The 20,780-nt window shown below is 40.8% G+C and overlaps 1 protein-coding gene across 1 annotated transcript; it reads left to right on the top strand.

Moving 5' to 3' along the window:
- The first annotated feature begins 11,344 nt into the window (after nt 1–11,344).
- On the top strand, nt 11,345–20,237 carry LOC133782365 (uncharacterized). The gene is made up of 7 exons (XM_062221640.1): nt 11,345–11,656; nt 11,785–11,851; nt 12,191–12,237; nt 12,432–12,519; nt 19,455–19,588; nt 19,708–19,806; nt 19,915–20,237. Exons 1-7 carry the CDS (start codon nt 11,435–11,437, stop codon nt 19,987–19,989), a joined length of 732 nt encoding a protein of 243 aa, XP_062077624.1. The 5' UTR covers nt 11,345–11,434; the 3' UTR covers nt 19,990–20,237.
- The last annotated feature ends 543 nt before the right edge of the window (nt 20,238–20,780 follow it).

Below are 20,780 nucleotides of genomic sequence, written 5' to 3'. Positions count from 1 at the left end.
TGTATTACGTCAGCAAAAGATTACTGGGGGGATAATCAAGATATCCCTTGATGGAGAAGTTAGCTCTCAGCCTCATTCACTCATCTCGAAAGCTCCGACCCCATTTTCAAGCGCACCCCATCCATGTACTTATTGATCAACCACTAAGACAAGTCTTGTCCAAGCCAGAAGCTTCAGGTCGACTACTCAAATGGGCCATTGAACTCGGACAATTCGAGATCACTTATCATCCAAGGATGACCATTAGGGGGCAGGCCTTGGCAGATTTCATAGTGGAGTGTATAGGCGTGGCCAATGATGAAGTTATAACCCCGGCCCGCGAGCTGTGGAAACTTTATGTTAACGGGTCCTATAATGAAAATGGATCGGGAGCAGGAGTAATTTTGATCACCCCTGCAGGAAGATGATTTCACTCTGCCTTAAGATTTGACTTCGACGCATCGAATAACGAGGCAGAGTATGAGGCTCTACTGGCGGGACTTTGCATAGCCAAGGAGCTCAAAACGAAAGCAATACATTGCTACAGCAACTGCCAGCTAGTGGTTAACCAAATTTTAGGAGAGCACCAGGCTCGTGATACGAGGATGGAGGCATACTTAGAAAAAGTGAAATCGGCACTGGAGCAGTTCGAGTTCTATGTGATAGAACAGGTCCCCCGAGAACAAAACTCGAACGCAGATGCCTTAGCCAGGCTTGCTACCTCTACCGAGAATGACGAACTGAATATCGTGCCAATCGAACATCTCGAGACACCCAGTATTAACGAGCCAGAACAAGAAGATGTTTGTATGATCAATTCCGAGCCAACCTGGATGACTCTGATAGTTGAGTACCTCGAGACCGGCGTTCTCCCGGAAGAACGGGCCAAGGCTCGAAAGTTGATGTACTAAATCCCTAGGTATACCATTGTAGATGGAAAGTTGTATAGGAGAGGATATTCCATGCCGCTACTCCGATGTGTGACCCCACCCGAAGCTAAGAAAATCATGGAAGAAATTCATGAAGGGTTCTGTGGAGACCATACTGGGGGGCATAGCCTGTCCAAGAAGATCATACGTCAGGGATACTTCTAGCCTACCATCAAATCAGACTCGTTCGACTACATCAAGAGGTGTGATAAGTGCCAACGGTTCACCACAATTCCTCAAGCTCCACCATCCGAGCTAACTATGATGACCTCCCCGTGGCCATTTGCGGTCTGGGGAATCGACCTCATAGGCTCCCTTCCGACTGGCAAGGGCGGGGTAAAATACGCAGTGGTCGCCGTAGATTACTTCACAAAGTGGACTGAAGCCGAACCTTTGGCAACAATAACCTCGAAGAAAGTCCTTGACTTCGTGGTGAAGAACATCATCTGCCGATATGGGATGCCAAGGAAGATTGTATCCGATAATGGTACCCAGTTTGACATCAATCTATTTACCGAATTTTGTGATAAAAATGGGATAATAAAGAGCTTCTCATCAGTGGCCCATCCCCATGCGAATGGTCAGGTCGAAGCTGTAAACAAGACCCTAAAGAGTTCGCTAAAGAAAAAGTTGGAAGAAGCTAAAGGAAGATGGCCCGAAGAATTGCCCTAAGTCCTATGGGCATATAGGACCACCGCCCGTACATCAACAGGACATACCCCATTCTCTCTGGCGTACGGTTGCGAGGCTATGTTGCCAATCAAGGTCAAAATTCCCACAATTCGAGCCCTCGCTTATGATCAAACCTCGAACCACTCTCAGCTCGAAGAAACTCTGGACCTGATCGAAGAAAGAAGGAACGAAGCTCAATTAAAAAATGATGCATACCAACAGCGAGCTACCCGGTACTTCAACAAAAGAGTTCGAGATAGAAAATTCGGCGTAGGAGATTTGGTGCTGAGGCGTGTATTCTTGGCAACATGGGATCCAACAGCTAGCGTGCTCGGGCCAAATTGGGAGGGACCCTATTAGGTAGAATCAGTCATCCGACCTGGCATGTACAAGTTGGCAAGATTGGATGGAAGTCTGGTACCACGAGCATGGAATGGCGAGCACCTACGACCTTACTATCAATAGTGTAGGAAGGATGTCGCCTATAACCATGCTTGTTTGTCTGTACTATTTTTTCTATTTTCGGATTTATCAAATAAAGTTTGATTTCGTTTTAATATGCTGTATTTTTTGCAATCTCTCTTAATTTAATAACCTATGGTCGCATTCATAGGATATTAAGGGGGCATTAGTGGTACATATACCATCAGCTTGAAAAAATAAAAAGCATATATAAAAAAACATACAAGCGTCTGGACATAACCAAATGCGCGAGCTAAGATAGTTTGGATATAACCGAACTATCAAAAACATACAAGTGTTTGGATATAACCAAATACGCGAGCTAAGATAGTTTGGATATAACCAAACTATCGTAAACATACAAGTGTTTGGAAGTAACCAAATGCGCGAGATAAGAAAGTTTGAGCATAATCAAATTATCAAGAGATAAGAATATAAGTGTATGGATTACAAACCTAACACGACCTTAATAGGTTTGGAACAAACCAGCTAAAACTAATCGACAGTAAGTTGGAGCATAACCCACTTCGTGTTAAGTCGAGATCGAGGCTGGAGTATCTTGCAAAACAATAGTTTCGACCTCATAACCTCGAGGAGCTAACCGAGGACGAGAAAAAGTAACTAAAAAAGTAAGATATAACTGAACCATTTGCATTACAAGCCATATAAGCACTTTCGGGTGCATGATAAAAGTAATATCCGACCTTGACAAATAACGAGATCGAAAGCGAATAATTCAAGCAAACTGTGCATGAATGCACTGAACCTCGAGCTTAAATCCAAACTATGTTTGTATGAATAAACAGGCATATATGAAACTTTAATATAAATTGTGCAAAATATTTCAGCCCAAGAAATGTAAAGCATATATATTAAAATAAAAACAAAAAATGGTATCTCAAATATCATATAAAGGCAGCTCTTTTACGAGCTGTAAAATTTTCTTGGCTCTATGGGCATAAATAATAAATCAAACATAAAAGGCTATTACAAAAGATTCAGAGGGACGCAGCCCCGAGCAAGTATTAAGAAGGAGGAGCATTCTCCTTGGCCTTCTCAGCATCTTCCTTGGCCTTCTCAGCGTCAGCATCCTCCCCGGCTCCCTCTGCCTCATCTCGAGCAGTCTCCTCATCATCCAGCCAAGCCTGCCATTGGGCCACGAGCTTCGCTTCAAGAGGGCCTAAGAAGCTGGTGTCGAGGTCGACATTGTTGGCCCAGATTCTGTACATGGCCATGTCGACTGCGCGGTCCTTCTTCTCCTTAAAATCTTCGAGAAGACGAGTCTTTTCACCTTCCATGATCTCGAAAGTGACGACCTTCTCTTCTTCAATCTTGGCATTGGTCTCCTTGACCCGAGCATTCTCCTTTTCAAGCTCCGCGAGCTGGGCATTCAGCTTTTCAAGCTTGGAAGACTTGGCCTTTAGCTCCTCAGCTCCTGCCTCCACCTTTGCTTTTGTTGCCTTGAGCTCATCACTCAATTTGAGCTGAAGATCCTTTGCCTCCTGAGCAAGAGACATGCTTGAATGGACCTCGTTGTTCAGCTTATAATTGAGCTGGGCAGAGACAGCAAGAGTCTGGCATACAAAGAAATCAAATTAGCATATGGACCAAGTGTAAATACGGCTAATACCGAAGGATGAGGGAAGTTACCGCAGCAGTGGGCTCGATACTCTTCTCATAAAGTGTATTGCAGTCTCGAGCATTGTTCAAAAATTGCCAATGAGAGGCGTCAAAGCCACTAAAGCTCTGGCTCACTCGAGAAAGAATGTCCGAGCCAAGTGTAGCCCCATGGGATCTGGAAGCATTGTCAATTACATACTCATCGACATGAGTAGAAACCGACAACCTGCGTGTTGTGGAAACTGAGGGTTTTTTCAGAGGTGGGCCGAGTGTTGGGTGAACCATGATTGGAGGGGGTTGAAGCTCGACCGTAGTGGACGCTTCGACCTGAGGAGTCGGCTCGACAGCGGGGCTCATAGCAGCTGGAGCTGGTGGAGGAGGTGTCTTCTCAGTCCTCTTGAGGACCTTGGCGGGTCGCTCAGACTTCTGCGAGCCCTCGGGAGCTTACTTCTCTTGGCCCCGCCACTCTCTAGGATGTTGTCAAGGTCGGAGTCCATCTCGCCTGCACATTTACACCACATTATGAGTTATCCCAAAAAAATAATAATTTAACATGATACGGATAGAAGGGATAAAAAGACAAGTGGAGAGAAACCTAACTGGAACTCTCCCCCGAGCTTACGCTCGGCGACCATGAAATTCCCCCATCTTCAGAAGAGGCGGGGGGAGTACCTTCCCTATAGGTGGATGTCAACCTCGAAAGGTCCCTATAGTCGTTAGTCCCGTATTGGATGGCTATTCCGTTCCATACCTCGTTCAGGCTATACATAGTGTCGTATTTCCCAAGCCAGCTATCGAACCTATGTACCCTCTCATCTACCCAAGACCATACATAAAAATGGTTCCTATCGTCCTTACACAATACTAATCTATCTGGCTTATGTTTTAGTAGTGAGGGAGACCACAAATCCGAGCTAAGGATGACTGTACCTTGTTCATCCGAGCCCGAGCTCAAGGCCTCGTCATTGGCCTCATTCCCCGATTAAAAAAATGGTTCCTATCGTCCTTACACAATACTAATCTATCTGGCTTATGTTTTAGTAGTGAGGGAGACCACAAATCCGAGCTAAGGATGACTGTACCTTGTTCATCCGAGCCCGAGCTCAAGGCCTCGTCATTGGCCTCATTCCCCGATTGTGGACTCCTTTGACGTTGAGCCGGAGATGGGGGCCTCGCATCTCTCCTTGGGGGGAGGTTGCTGGTCGGCTGAGGCATAAGCTCCCACCAGTCGTACTTCTTGTTGGACCAGTCAGATGTAGACTGATCCTCCCCTAAGAGCCCACATGCCCGGAGCTTGCCTTCATGTAGGAGGTAGGAGAGGGATCTCCTGCCATAGGGAAGTTGGAGCAGAGTTTCTCTGTGCTCCCTCATCTTCGTGGTGGGGGTAGGGCGATGGTAGTTGGCTGGAAGATAAAACACATTTCAAGTAAGCACGAGCCTAAAACAAAGTTCGAGCGCAAAATAGAGGGAAATTAAGATACTTACGAATCCGTCTGAAAGAGTAGAATCGAGACGGGGCTAGGCCATCTGTCCAGAAGAAGGCCTTCTTGAAATTAGGAGGGTGGTTGGGAAGATCTTCAAACATCTTCTTCTCCTTGGGATAGCTCGAGAGATAGTAGAAGCCATCTCCTCCCCGAGCTCAAGAGGGATTGCTTTTCAAGCAAAAGAGATATAAGGTCTCTTCTGGCAAAGGTCCTTTCCAATTCAGCTCGTGGTTCAGCGACCTCAGGGCAGACAAAACCCTGTAAGAATTGGTGTTAAGTTGGAAGGGAGCCAACCCAACAAAGTCTGTGAAGTCCTTGAAAAAAGACTTCAAGGGCAGTATCGCCCCTGCCTTCATATGCTCCTGGCTCCAAGCTGTGTATCTCAACTTGCTGTCAGGATTTCCATCTCTTGGAGCGCAGCAACTCTGCTCGTGTGAGGTCGGAGCTCGACACCTCAGCGAGCCCGATAGTCCTATGTCGTGAAAGGCCAGAATATCAACTATCTGACCTAATGATGTAACCGAGCTCCAGTAATGCTCGGCCTCGAAGAATTCTCTCCTCGGCTGCGAGGAAGAAGGTTCCCCCATCAGCGAAAATTGAAGAGCGCCCGGCTTGAAGGCGATTGTCACTTTGATCGTAGGATCGAGAGGAATCGGTCTAAGCTCGGTGTCCAGATCCGGATAAAGGGCGACCCTTAATCTTTTTCTCTTCCCTTCTTCGACCTCGTCTATCTGACGTCGGAAGTGGTCTCGAGTGTCCTCTTGCTCACGCCTCAGTTCGTGCTCCCGAATTAAGCGTTGGTTCCGAGTAAAAGGATATTCCGGGCTCGAAGGTACTGGTGAGTAAGGAATCACGAGCTTTGACCCCCACCACTTTCCCGAATTCTGCGGCATCTAACAAGAAAGAAAAAGGGTGAGGGCCAAGCGAACAAGAAATAAAGAGACAAATAGTACCTAAGCTCGAATGATCGAGGCTACAAGGCAAGATCGATCCAAAGGATGAAGCCAATCTCAAAGTGTGTATTCCACCGAAAGGAGGGAAGGTGGATAAGTTATGGGAAATCCCGAAATATTAGGGAAAAAAGGTGGCGGTTATTAAAAATGTGATATATTTTGGGAATCGTGCATTCCTTAAAAAACCCTGATTTTGTACCCGATATCTTGGTGTGCAAGATATGGTCTCTGAAATTTGAAAACCCAAAAAAGGAACCATATTTGGACCTTTTTCCACAAAAACTGGGTTTGAATATAATGTCTATCAGTCGAAGCACCCTAATCCTAGTGCATTAAACTAATGAATGGGTTGAAAATAAATCCTAGTGCCCATGGTGTAACAGAAGCATAAACATACATGAAGAAAAAAAATGTATATATAACGCAAAGAAGACATGAACCAAAAACTTACACAATGTGATCGGTGGAAACAGAGAAATGGATGATTGAATGAGCGGTTGCAAGTGCGATTTCACTGAGTCAAAAAGTCCAACGTTGCTTTGTCTTCTCGGCTTGGAGAACTGGGCAAAATTTTCTGGTTTTTTCTCTTTGAGAATTTGAACGTGAAAGAAAAATGAAGAAGAAGACCGGAGGCTTATTTATAGGCCCATGGAGATGTTAAAAGTTGAACTAATCTGGGCCATTGGCCAGATTCCGTATCAGATCTGACGGGCAGGGACAAGTGAAATGATAGTACACAAAAGGAGGGCAGGCGGATAGACATGGGCAGAGTTTCAAGGCACTCAAGTACCTTGAGTGAGCAATACCCAACTGACGCGTGTCCATACTCGAGTGTGTGACGAAACGGTTCCCGAAGAAAGTAGTTCAAAAGTTTCCTTCTCATAGGATTCGAACTAATACTTTTGAGGGGGCAAAATGTTACACCCAGATTTCGAGACCCGAGATTGTGACCTCGAAAGCTAGACTCGTCAAGTGTGAGCTTGAGATATCTAAAACACAAGTTCGTGGCCCAGATGTCAAACCCTCGAATCAAGATGGCAACCTCGAAGACATTAACCTCGAAGTTCTTTCTGAGCTCAAAAGAACTTAGCATCGGGGTATATCTGTTGTCGGGTGTCTTCGGATCAAGTAGCCCGAGCTTAGCAGGAGTACAAGCTCGAAGTGTAATAGCCTCGATGGTATCTACCCGCTCCGAGCTAGTCTTGGAGTAAGGCAGTTAGCTCGTAACTTATCTATAGACCTGGATCGACATGATGCTGATTGCCGACCTCGAAGGATTTTATGGGTCGTCTGATGTAACGCGTTCCATGCATTTAAAGATATTTATTGTTGTAACATCCCAACATTAAAGGGATATTAACAAGTCTGTTATTCGCCCCCTGGTCTTCAGGGGACGTTTCCTTGTATATAGGAGTTACAGTATTTAATATCATTATTTTAATTAATAAGCAGAAGTATCTTCCCGAAATATGTGGGAATGAACTCTGAAAACTCTCTATAAATAGAGAGTTCATGAACACTTGTAGAGGACGGATCTTTTGATATACTGAGAGAAATTTTGGAGAATTCATCCCTGAAGGATTTCCAAAAAACTCCAAGTCTCAATAAAATAGACTCGTGGACTAGGCAGAGTTAACTGCTGAACCACGTAAAATTCTTGTTATTCTACCATATTATTCGTCTGCGCCATAGTTCTTATTGTTTAATTGCTCTACATTTTAAGTTGACGAAAAACGGCGTCAACACTGTATAAGTTTTCCCAACAACTACAACATAAAACATATACATACATATATACATAAACATAACATAGTAGATAAACATATCATAACACATACAATCTAATCTATTTTCCTTACAAAAAACCGGGATATTGGAGACAATAATGAGATTGGAAAACTCCTAAAACCAAACAATAAGAGTCATAAGTTTCTAAAAAAATGAAGATGAAAAGGAGATCTAAACCATCAAGATAGAAACTTACCGAAAACCTTAAGTTTCAAGAAATTAAACACCTAACCAAAATCATAATAACAAGTTAGGATCTGGAAGAAAATGAAAGAAAATAAAAGAACTATAATGAACTAAACCTGAGAATAAGAATACCTTTGATAGACTAGAACTCCAATCTACACCTCAAAACTGAAATATCACTCTATCTTACTTCCCAAGTATTTAGAAAAGCTTAGATTGGAAAGCTTGGAGGCTCTGAAGAATGCTTTAATAATGAATGAAATGGATGAGTGAAATGTCCTATTTATAGAGTTCAAGGAGTGAAACTAACCCATTTTAAAAATAATAAATAAATGAATATTAATTAAATAAATTTGAATTATCTGTTCAACAGATGGCCAGAAATCGATCAAAAAAGTTCAAGAGCAAGTCCAAGTTGTTGAGGTTGTTTCTAATTCGGTTCCACGAAGTTTCAAAAATGCCACCAAGGGCCGATATATCGCCCCCCATAGGCGATATATCGCCTACCCCTATTGTAATGCCCTGAATTCTCCGATGTGGTTTAGTGGCGGTTTAGTAGGCCGGGAGGGCCATAACTGTTTAATTATGTCATTAAATGAATATATGCATGTTTATGTGAATTGTATTATAATATAATGTTATATGCATGCATGTGGGTCCACATTTGAATATTATGATGTTTTGATAATTTGGCCCATTAAGGGTAAATTTGTGTGTTTTGGTGCATAATGTGATTTGTGAATGAGATTCCATTATTATGAAGATATATTCGAGCTATTAAGCATGAGATGGTCCTATTTAGTGGATTAGCGGTTTTGTCATAACGGGGTCAATTATTGAGTAATAAGAATGTTTATTTGATGATAAATTGGGAGTTATTGAGATCAGGGTGAAATTATGGAAGTTTTGACTATAATGTCCCCGGGGAGGTTTTTGGGACCCCGAGCATTAGGTTTTATCTGAGGTTACTTAAGCTTGAAGTAGCTTGTCAGATAGAACGTACGTTAGAAAACCTCTCGTTCTTTCCTGTTAGCTCATTTTCACTGTTCGAAGCGTTTTCGAAGATATCTTGAGTTCTAGGAGTCAGAATCAAGCGAGGGTCGAGGCATAGCGATCCTAGGAAAGATTAGAAGCTTCTTGACCGAAGGATTTGACGAGAAACAACCTAATCGAAGGTAATCTAAGTTTAAAGTTTTGAGTTTTTAGAGTTTCTAAGCTTAGAATTGGCTTTTGTGAATCGTTGAGTTTTTGGCTTGATTGAACCTTGGGTTTTGATGGTTTTGGAGCATTGGGAAGCTTGAGATCTTTGATTTGATGATTTGGTAATGTTTAGGCATGATTTTGGAGGCTTTGGGATGTTGGAGAACGAGTTTGGGCATGTTCTGGGTTGGGCGCCGCGACCCTATTCTTGGAGAGCCGCAACCTTAGCTCGAAGAAGCAGGTGGGGAAGTTTGTGCTTGCTGGGCGCCGGGCCCTTGATGTAGGGCGCCGCGGCCCTTGTTTCAGAGATGGCTGGGGGCCGCGGCCCTTGATGCCATGGTCGCAGCTCTTGAGCAGGGTTGAGCCTGTTTGAGTGTTTTGGCCCCGGGAACTAGGTTTTAGGCCTCGGGATAGTGGGGATTGATGTCTCAGAGGCTAGATCTTGGCTTGGGAACCCTTGATTAGCATTTTATTGATGGTATCCTATAATGTGTTATGATTAGGTGACCGCTAAAGGACTAAAAGCTATACCGTTCTCAAGGGTTGTTCTTCTATTCATTCTAGCTCTAATCAAATGTAAGAAAACTGCACCCCGTATGTGACATGCATGATTATTCTTGAGGCATGTTGATTGTGTAAATGTGGATATGGATTGATTATTGAATGCTTAGCGAATCTTGCTCGCTTGTGCATGGTACTGACTCATTAGTCAGAAGTGGCAAAGGTGTCAGTATCAACTGTGAAGCTATGACTCATTAGTCAGGTTCGGCAGTGGTACTGGGCACTGGTCACACAGTGCTGACTCATAAGTCAGAACGGCCTTAGCGGGTTCAACGCAAGCCAATAAAGATTAGATCTAATCGATATCTACATTGAACGACTCAAAGAGCATTAATGTCGGACCGACCTCAAGTTCGATGAATATTATAAGTGCTTGCGTGACTTACCTATCAGTCACTTATTTGTTAAGTTAGAGGCTTACCTATCAGTCTCTTGCCTGTTTAAGGCTAGTGGCTTACCTAGCAGCCACTCTTCTGTTTAAAGTTAGAGACTTACCTATCAGTATCTTGTCTGTTTAAGGCTAGTGGCTTACTTAGCAGCCACTCTTCTGTTTAAAGTTAGAGACTTACCTATCAGTATCTTGTCTGTTTAAGGCTAGTGGCTTACTTAGCAGCCACTCTTCTGTTTAAATTAGTGATTTGCTTGTCAGTCACTCAGTATGGTTTTTCTAGAACCTCAAGTGATATTCACTTATTCTGTTTAAGAGCTATAAGCTCTGTGTGATTATGATGATAATCATTTGATAATGTTTACATATAATACTGTGTTTTCTTGCTGGGCTTTGGCTCATGGGTGCTATGTGGTGCAGGTAAAGGAAAAGAAAAGCTCACCCAGCCTTGAGTGGAGAGCTTAGGTGGTGATGTGTACATATGCGGCCGCTTGACCATCACGGCCAAGGAGTTCTCAGAAGAACTAGGGGGTTTACCTTATTTTTGCCGCTTAGGTCGGCGGGTTTGTAATTTTGAAACAGTAATGACATTTTTGAGTTGTAAATGTTCTTGTGGGCCCATGAATAGTTTTATGTATTAAATAAAACATATCATTTCATTTTTATTGATTTTCCACCTTGGCCTGTTAATAACACTTAGAACACGTTTTTAACCAAAGGACTCGGGTAGCGGGTCAAATTTCCAGTTCACCGTTACGATTCTAGGGTATCTAGGGCATTACACCTATGCCTCGAGCCTTTATGGTTTCATTTGTGCAAAGTCGACATGTTTTCCATACTTTCAGCATACTTGAATTGATTTAAACAACTTTAACTTAGTAAAACCTGAACAGTGGAAAGTTCTAAAACTTCTAAATTGATCTATTATTAAATTATTCATTTAAAATTCTTAAATCCTTAATAAACATGTATGTGAAAATTGTCACATTCTTAATTATTCTATCTAAAGCTTAAATTATAATAAATATTATTTATAGAATAAACTATATTAATAAAACCTTATCTTAAAATTAATTTAAGTTATAATTTAAACTTATAAAATCTATACCTATAACTAGAATTCAATACTTGTCTCCATTGCTGTGGAATTCCTTTGGTACTATTGCAGCACTATTGGCGGTTTAACAGCGTAAAAATCTAATCAATTTTTGCATGGCTGCTTCGGCGGTGGAACGAGCGTCCTTGGTGGCTCTACGGTCAGTTGTGGTCCGAGTCCGGCAAGCGGCGGAGAGGTCTAGTCGAAAGGCGGAGGAGGTTCGAGTTGTGGCAGTTTCTAAAACCAAGCCCGTTTCTCTCATTCGTCAGGTGTATGTCGCTGGTCATCGATGCTTTGGTGAAAACTACGTCCAGGAGATTCTCGAGAAAGCTCCTCAGGTCTCTCTCTCTACAAATATATATATATATATATATTATTTTCAAGTTCTTTTTATTTTTTTAAAACATGTTAGGCTTTGTATAAGCTAAAATAAATTAATTTGTTTGTTTGCTTTTGTTTTGAACAGCTTCCTGAAGACATAGAATGGCATTTTGTTGGACATTTGCAGAGCAACAAAGTGAAATCTCTTCTGGGTTCGTTCAGTTTTTCTTCAAATTGTTATGAAAACTTCAATTGATTTGACACTTGGATTATTAGCCTTATAATTAAATTGAAGTTGCGAATTGAATGATCAATTTAATGGTAAAGTTGTTGGGTTTGATTATTCCAAATCTTAAATGTTTTATGTCCATTTGGGCAATTGTCATTTGTAACTCTAAAATAAAAACTTTGTTGTTATAGAGCACAAAGGTTCAATTTTGAGGGATGTAATGCTTAAAATGGCAATACAGATCTTAGATTTTCCTTTTGATTTTCTTTTGAGTTCATTAGAGTATGATTTTTGAGACCATAGATTTATTAATTTTTTGCAGCTGGAGTTCCTAATATCAGCATGGTTGAGGGTGTGCACAGTGAGAAGGTAAGAATATGTATATATATATATATATTTATGTGCATATATATTATTGAATCGCTATTCTAAATGAACAAAAAATAATCTTTGGTCTTTAAGCTTGAATTGGTTTCTTCATATAAATGTACTTTCTAATATATTCAACAAAGAAGTTCACTCACAACAATTACCATATTTTGAAATTTATTTGTTATCTTTAGATTGCAAATCATCTTGACAATGCAGTGTCAAGCCTTGCAAGGAATCCTTTGAAGGTTTTAGTCCAAGTAAATACCAGTGGAGAACCATGTGAGTAAAATTGAAAATTTCTTCAGATTTTTTTTGAATAATATTGTTGATGACTTAGAACTGTCCAGATTAGTGCCATTGAACCCAAGAATGGTAGCTCATATAGTGATCCCACAAAAAAAAGCATATTTTTTTTTACCGCCGTGCAAAGAAAATATTTTGTTGCGAATATCTAAGGTTTGAGTCCCTACTGGGAATTTACAAAGTAATTGCTATAATTCCTCAGTCTAACTATTGAATTGCACTATATATTTTGCCTCTCCCATGTTTACCTTAACCATAAAATGCTTGTCATTAGTATAAAATGTGTGTTTGGCTATTCGTCTACTGACATTATCTGTCTTCTCAACACCTGAAATTTTAAGTCGGAAGAAAAATTAAAGGATGTCTAGTTTAGATTTAGTATCGTGTTGTAAAATCTACAAAACAGTGTCCATTGTATTTCTATGACTTTTGAATGTGTAGTGTATAAAAAGTTAGGCTTGACTGTCCCAAAGAATGCCACCTTTTTTTTTGCAAAATCAATGGAAATCTCAGAAGATTCATGAAGTGACGTTGATGTCCATTGAAAGCAATTAAGAAACACTCAATTGCTTCCACCAAATCTCAAATTAGATTCACGCCCATGGCCCAACTAGGAGTGATGATCAAAGGATTCTAATTCCTAGTCTTTATTCTTTCAGTGTGAGAGAGGTTCTTTAGAGGTTGAAAGATCCTCTAATAGTTGATAATTTCTAGAGTGGAAATAAAGTCATTAATGTGACGTTATGAATCTTCCAAGATGAAGATGTGTCTTAATCCGGCCCAAAGACATAGTGGTCTTTTCTTGGTCTTAATGGTTACTAGCCTGTTGGCCATATAATAAATCTCCACATTTGCTACAAAACTCCCACGGCCCAAAGACATAGTGGTCTTTTCTTGGTCTTAATGGTTACTAGCCTGTTGGCCATATAATAAATCTCCACATTTGCTACAAAACTCCCACGGCCTTTGTTTTGGTTTCCTTTCTTACATAATGCCTAAATATGATTGTTGAAATTTGTTTGGTGAACTTGTCTAAATCAATCATATAAAACACAATTAAGTGTGGAGTTTGAAATGAATGATTTGAGTTGCAAAGAAAGTAAAGGAAACAAAGACACTTAAGGTTAAAAACTAAATTCCATTTGTAGTTGGTTTTGGTTTTTTTTTTGTCTGTGAGTATATGTGTGTTTTACTGAGAGAAAGGTCCTTCAGTGAAAGAAAGGAGATTTGGGTGCAAGTTGGATTTCGTTTCAGAATTATATTTTACTGCCAATATTGTTGTAGTTGTCTTTTACACAGTTGAATTTTCTCCTTGCTGTCTAACTATGTATGCAAGATTACAACAAAATAAATAAATAAATGTATGCAAGATTTGATAGAACTTAGGTTAGAAACCTTCTATCTCAGAAACTAAACACAATTGATGAAATCCCTCAAGAAAATACTTTATTGATATCAATGGCAAAGAATACAGCTAGCATTCGAGAGGCTAGGCTCTCCAAAATTCAACCTTTCGAGAGGGTTGTTCTCTCCTTAGACCAAATCTCTCTATTTCCTAGCTACCGTTACAAATGAATCCCCTCACCCTTTATATAGGTACTGGACATAATAACAGAAAACCAACTAGGATCCTCTAATTACAATACAACTCAGCCTCCTAAAAAAAATGCCAACTAGATAAAATAAGGGAAACAATAAAATATAACCAACCCTACTCTAGTTATGCTCGTGACCGCCTATTATACACAAACTGTATGGGAGGCTTTTCAATACCCCAAAAAACTTCACCTTGTCCTCAAGGTGAAAGGAAGGAAATTGTTCCTTGATGGTGTGGAAAGGCTCCCATGTAGCTTCGAATTCTGGTAAGGTCTTCCATTTTATTAGGACTTCCGAAGGGTAGACATTGTCGGCAGTAGCAAATTGGAGATTCAAGACTGCCTCAGGCTCCACTTGAAGTTCAAGGTCTGCCGTGAGTTGTGGTGGAATGGTTGGAGTAGCTGGATCGTTGCCAATAGCTCGTCGGAGCTGGGAAATATGAAAGACAAGGTGGATGCGTGCATGGTCAGGAAGCTGAAGTTTGTATGCTACCGAACCAATCTGTTGGATGATGGGGAAAGGTCCATAGTATCAGGCTGAGAGTTTTTCATTAGGGCGTTTGGCAAGGGATTGTTGGCAGTATGGTCTTAATTTGAGATAAACCATGTCGCCAATAGAAAATTCCTGCGGTCTTCTCTTCGTATCTGCTTGTAGCTTCATTCGGTGTTGGGCTCGGAGAAGATGCATACGTAGTTCATCTAAAATGGCATCTCTAGATTCTAGTAGTTCATCCACGGATGACACTATGGTAGTCCCCTTCTTGTATGGGATAAGGGTAGTAGGGTCTCTGCCATAAAGAGCTCTAGATGGAGTGCTCTTGAGTGAGGAATGGTATGAGGTGTTATAAGAATATTCGGCCCATGCTACCCATTTTGACCACTGCTTTGGTTGCTGGTAAGTAAAGCAGCGTAGATTTGTTTCTAGGCAGCGATTTAACACTTCGGATTGCCCATCGGTTTGCGGATGGTAGGCTGTGCTTTTCTTCAACGTAGTACCTTGTATTTTGAAGAGATGGCTCCAAAAAAGGCTTAAGAAAATTTTGTCCCTATCTGAGATTATTGATTGAGGAAGACCTTGTAATCTAACTTTCTCTTTCATAAAAAATTCAGCTACTGTAGGAGCAAAAAATGGATGCTTTAGTTTGATAAAATGGGCATACTTAGAGAGGCGATCAACAACCACTAAGATAGTGTCCCATCCTTTCAACTTAGGTAGTCCTTCGATAAAATCCACAGTGACCTCATCCCATACTTGTGCCGGAAGGACGAGGGGCTGTAATAGGCCAGCGAGGGAAGTGGTGAGCAGTTTGTTTTGTTGACAAATAGTGCAACGTTGTATAAATCGGTGCACATCCTCTTGAAGTCCCTCCCAAAAGAGCTCGGCTGTCACTCGTTTGTAAGTCTTGAGTTCGCCCGAATGTCCACTAAATGGTGTATTGTGAAATTCTTCCAATATTCGAGGGATTAGTGTGGATTTCTTTGGGATAACCAAGCGGTTCTTATAATGAAGGAGGTCATTGTGGCCTTGAAACCCATGATGTACCTTGCTGCCTGTTTTTACCTCATGAAGCAACTGTTGCAACACTGGATAAGCGGCAATTTCTATTGCTAAACCTGGCCAAAGGGTCCATTCTGAAGTGACCATTGTGTCAAGTGTAGCCACGTCAACTTGACGTGATAAATAATCCGCTACTTTGTTGTGGGCACCTGGTTTATATCCGATCACGAAATCCAGCCCCATAAGCTTAGAGACCCACTTCTGATATTCCGAGCCTATAACTTGTTGTCCCAACAAAAATTTCAAGCTTTGTTGATCGGTCCTCGCTACAAATTGACGACCTAGCAAATAAGGACGCCATTTAGCTATTGCATATACTATTGCCATTAACTCATTTTCATAGATAGATTTCCTTCGAGCTTGAACACCCAAAATTTGACTATAATAGGCAATTGGCTTCTGATTTTGAAACAGAACAACCCCCAACCCGTGGCCAGAAGCATCAGTTTCAATTACAAAGGACTGAGAAAAATCAGGTAATGCTAGTACCGGAACCTGAGTCATCGCTTCTTGGAGATTACAGAATGCTTGTTCAGCCATTTCAACCCATGAAAACTAGTCTTTTTTGAGCTGATCGATCAAGGGTTGAGCGATGCGGGCATAATTGGCGACAAAGTTTCTGTAATAGCCCGTAAGGCCTAAGAATCCTCGGAGAGCTTTGATGGTCTTAGGTAGTGGCCATTCAAGCATTGCTCTAATTTTGTCAGGATCATCCGCTACCCCTTGTTGAGAAATAATGTGGCCGAGATACTCCATTGTTTGTCCAAAGGTGCATTTTTTTTATTAGCAAAGAGCTGGTGTTTGCGGTGAAGAGCCAAAACTTGTGCCAGATGCTGTTGATGTAGCTCGTGTCTTATTGTACACAAGTATGTCGTCAAAAAATACCAGCACAAAGTGGCGCAAATATGGTCAAAACACATCATTCATGAGTGATTGGAAGGTGGCTGAAGCATTGGTTAATCCGAAAGGCATGACAAGGAATTCATAGTGGCCATCATGCGTTCGAAATGCCAGTTTGTGCACATCTTTTTGTCGCACTCATATCTGGTGGTACCCTGATTTCAGATCCAATTTAGAAAAAATTAGAGCACCATTAAGTTCATCTAGTAGCTCATCTATTACTGGGATGGGATACTTATCTGGTATGGTTACTCTATTTAAGGCGTGATAGTCGACGCAAAATCTCCATGAGCCGTCCTTCTTGACAAGGAGAACTGGACATGAAAAAGGGCTGGTGCTTTGCTGTATTACTCCAGCAGCCATCATTTCTGAGATTAATTTCTCTATCTCAGCTTTTTGTGAATGAGCGTATCTGTATGGTCGAACGTTGATTGGGGCAGAACCAAGCTGAAGTGTAATTGCATGTTCATGTGATCTTGTTGGGGGTAGGCCTTCAGGCATGTCAAATACAGCAATGTTTTGATCGAGAATGTGTGCCAAAAATTCTGGCACAGTAGGGTCCGAAAGGGTGTCCTCCTTGTGGACATGATTTAACTCCAAAATAAAACCTTGTTTCTCAGCTTGAAGATTTTTAACCATGGTCTTTAAAGACACCAAGGATTGGTCAAGAGATGGATCTATTTTCCAATCTGAAATTCCATAGTTTGCAACTTCCAGTTGGTTTTGGTCATGCCAAGTGTAGTGAGCCACTGTAATACTAATATAACATCGGCACTCCCCAAAGGTAGATGCAAAAAATCATCCCAAACATCCACGCCTTGGAAGTGGATATTCAAGTTTTTGCAAACTCCTTCGCATTTCATCAAGTCTCCATTTCCCATCGTGACCCCGTATTCCTTTGTCTTCGTGACTGGGATATTCATTTTAGCTACTAGCACCTTAGAGACAAAGTTGTGAGTAGCCCCCGAGTCTATAAGAATTACTACTGCATTCGAGCCAAGATGTCCCTTGAGTTTCATGGTTGAATTGTTTGATAACCCAGCCACGGATTGAAAAGAAACTTCCACATTTTTCTGCATTTCGGTTGAGTCTAATTCCACTTTGTCTTCACTGTCTTCCTCGGATTCTGGTTCTGAAACGGTGTTGGTAATCTCCCCAGGGCCCATGATGACTTGTAACTCTCTTTTCTTGCAGCGGTGGCCCGGAGACCATTTGTCGTCGCAACAAAAACACAGCCCCTTTTGGCATTTGTATTGGATTTCTGAGTCAGTGAGCTTTCGAACTTAAGTAGTGGAATTCGTCAAGTACGTCCGTGCTGGTGCCTTCTCTGCTCTTGTCGATGACTTGCGTAGTGCTGTGCGGTTGGAGGGTGGGTAACGATGTCTTGAGGCTCTGTTCTTGTCCTCTATGTCTTGAACAATATCCATGGCTTCATCCACATTCCGGGGTCTGTGAACTCTCAATTCTGCTATTAAGGATGGAAGTAGACCATTCAAAAATGTACTTAGTTGCACAGCCGGGTCTACTGTCTTCAAAGGTGCCAAGAGCTTAATAAATCTCTTCTTATAATCTGAAACTGTCCCCTCTTGTTTGACAGTCAAAAACTTGTCATACAACGAACCCTCTTGTGTGTCTCGGAAATGGCGGAGCATCAATCTCTTCATCTCCTCCCAACTATGAATGGGTCTCTTGTTGCTCTCGTATTGGTACCAAAGTAGAGCATCACCAGAAAATGATATGAAGGCAGCCTCAATCTTCTCGTCCTCATCATAGCCATTGCAAATAAAAAATATCTCTGCTTGCATTATCCACCCATCTGGATTCACCATCAAAGGTCGGCATTTTCAGTTTCTTAAGACGATTTTCATGGCGGAAACATGTCTTGTGTTGATCCCTGTCAAAGGAACCTCTTTCGAAGTTTCGATCCCCTTGGAAACCTGCTGTTGGTGACGTCCCAGCAGACCTTTTTCGAAAATCTGATCGTCCCTCACTCGGCTGGGGGTCAAATGGTGTCTCCGACCCCTTACTTTTTCCTTTTTCCTGGCTGCCAGCAGTGCCATTCACCTCTCCCCCTGTTTCTTGGAGTGTTCTTGACTTTTCTTGAACTGCCATGAGAGCCTTGAACTGTTGCTGAAGGGTTTCTTGCAGCTGCTGTTGAATCTTGTCTGCCATCTCCTGTATCAAATTCTGAATGGTACCTTTGATTTCAGAGACTTCTGTCTTCAGAGCTTCAAATTCCTCTCGATTCCAATAGTAGGATCATGCTTCTCCGCTGCTTTCTTAGGCCCCATGTCCGCAGGTCGCCACACCAATTTGATAGAACTTTCTTAGGTTAGAAACCTTCTATCTCAGAAACTAAACACAATTGATGAAATCCCTCAAAGAAAATACTTTATTGATATCAATGGCAAAGAATACAGCTAGCATTCTAGAGGCTAGGCTCTCCAAAATTCAACCTTTCGAGAGGGTTGCTCTCTCCTTAGACCAAATCTCTCTATTTCCCAGCTTCCCTTACAAATGAATCCCCTCACCCTTTATATAGGTACTGGACATAATAACAGAAAACCAACTAGGATCCTCTAATTACAATACAGCTCAGCCTGCTAAAAAAAATGCCCGCTAGATAAAAGAGGGGAAACAATAAAATAAAACCAACCCTACTCTAGTTATGCTCGTGACCGCCTATTATACACAAACTATATGGGAGGCTTATTAAGATTATTGACTATTCATACTAAATTTATGTATAATTTGTCTAACTTTATTTGTTTCTCCCTTTAATAACTCTATATCAATACTATGCTTACCTTCTTTACGATGACAAAGGTAATATAAGATGGTTTTGACATTTCTGGCAGCAAAATCTGGTGTTGACCCTTCTGGTGTTGTTGAGCTCGCAAAACATGTCAAATTGCACTGCCCAAATCTACTGTTTTCTGGGTTAATGACAATCGGGATGCCGGACTACACATCAACTCCAGAGAATTTTAGGGTAACTAGTTCTATCAAGAAATGAAGTCACAATGCTGTGCACTTCTATAATTCTATTTATCTACTTCACTTTATTTCTACAATTTCATTTGTTTACACTAATTCATGTCAATCAATTAGACACTGTCAAACTGCAGACTTGAGGTGTGCAAGACACTTGGGCTTACAGAAGAGCAGTGTGAACTTTCAATGGGCATGTCTGGTGACTTTGAGCAAGCGGTAATGCTGCCTTTTAAAGTTGTTCTTTTGAGTTTTGCTCTTTAAACGCTTTGTTTCTTCTTTTGGCACTTCCTACTAATGAAATGTTCTCATATTATGATAATGCAGATTGAAATGGGCAGCACTAATGTGAGAATTGGTTCAACTATTTTTGGACCAAGAGAATATGCAAAGAAACAGTGAAATTAGCTATTAGGACCGGGAATCCTCTACTTTGCTGAATTTTATGTACATTTTTATGCTTGTATCTTCGATAAGCCTAGCAAAAAGGCATGATCTTTTATATCTTAAAATATACTCGCTTGATGAACATAATTTAAAGAATAGAAACAAAACCAGAAAGAAGGGCAGAATTTAATTATGCAACTCATGCTGCAAATAATATGTAGCTGCAAAAAAATAAAAAAAATAAAAGTATCAATTTTTTCTTCCTCGGAGTTAGCAAAATTATTTTTTTTGTCTTGGTAATATAATATCAAATATTAGTGAAGATTAATATTCTAGGGACAAGTTCAACTACATATTTTAATCAAGTTTTACCTGTTTTTTTTTGGGTAAAAAATCAAGTTTTACCTGTTAAACATACTATTTGATTTAATTATATTTTGATTTTTTTTATATATATAAAAAAGCTACTATTCAAGTGTAGCATTAAATCCCTTTCAAAAAGGAAAAAAGTATAGCAATATAAAATAGATAAATAATGTACCTAAAAACCTAAAATTGAAACAAAAAAAAATTAACAAATTTTTCACTATTTATGCATAATAGTAGGTATAATTACTAAATAATACCAACACTAATAAATTTTTCAAATTGGTGCTAAATTTTCACCAAGTACCAAAACTACCCCTCTCATTTTTTTTTCCACTCAAATTTTTTCCCACACAAGCTCTCTCACTCTCTCTATTCAGACTCTCAATCCCCGAAACCCAAACCCAAATCGAAGGAAACCCCAAAAAGCAAAGGAACCC

This window comes from Humulus lupulus, chromosome 6 (assembly GCF_963169125.1).
Source record: "Humulus lupulus chromosome 6, drHumLupu1.1, whole genome shotgun sequence".
Taxonomy (NCBI): Eukaryota; Viridiplantae; Streptophyta; class Magnoliopsida; order Rosales; family Cannabaceae; genus Humulus; species Humulus lupulus.
This window is presented reverse-complemented; position numbering and strand designations above follow the sequence as displayed.

What these genes read in the sequence shown, in the direction of transcription:
- LOC133782365 (XM_062221640.1), top strand. Translation starts at nt 11,435, where the DNA reads ATGGCTGCTTCGGCGGTGGAACGAGCGTCCTTGGTGGCTCTACGGTCA. An exon ending in CAACTCCAGAGAATTTTAGG is followed by an intron (nt 19,589 to 19,707) that starts GTAACTAGTTCT and finishes TCAATCAATTAG; the next exon opens with ACACTGTCAAACTGCAGACT. An exon ending in CTGGTGACTTTGAGCAAGCG is followed by an intron (nt 19,807 to 19,914) that starts GTAATGCTGCCT and finishes ATGATAATGCAG; the next exon opens with ATTGAAATGGGCAGCACTAA.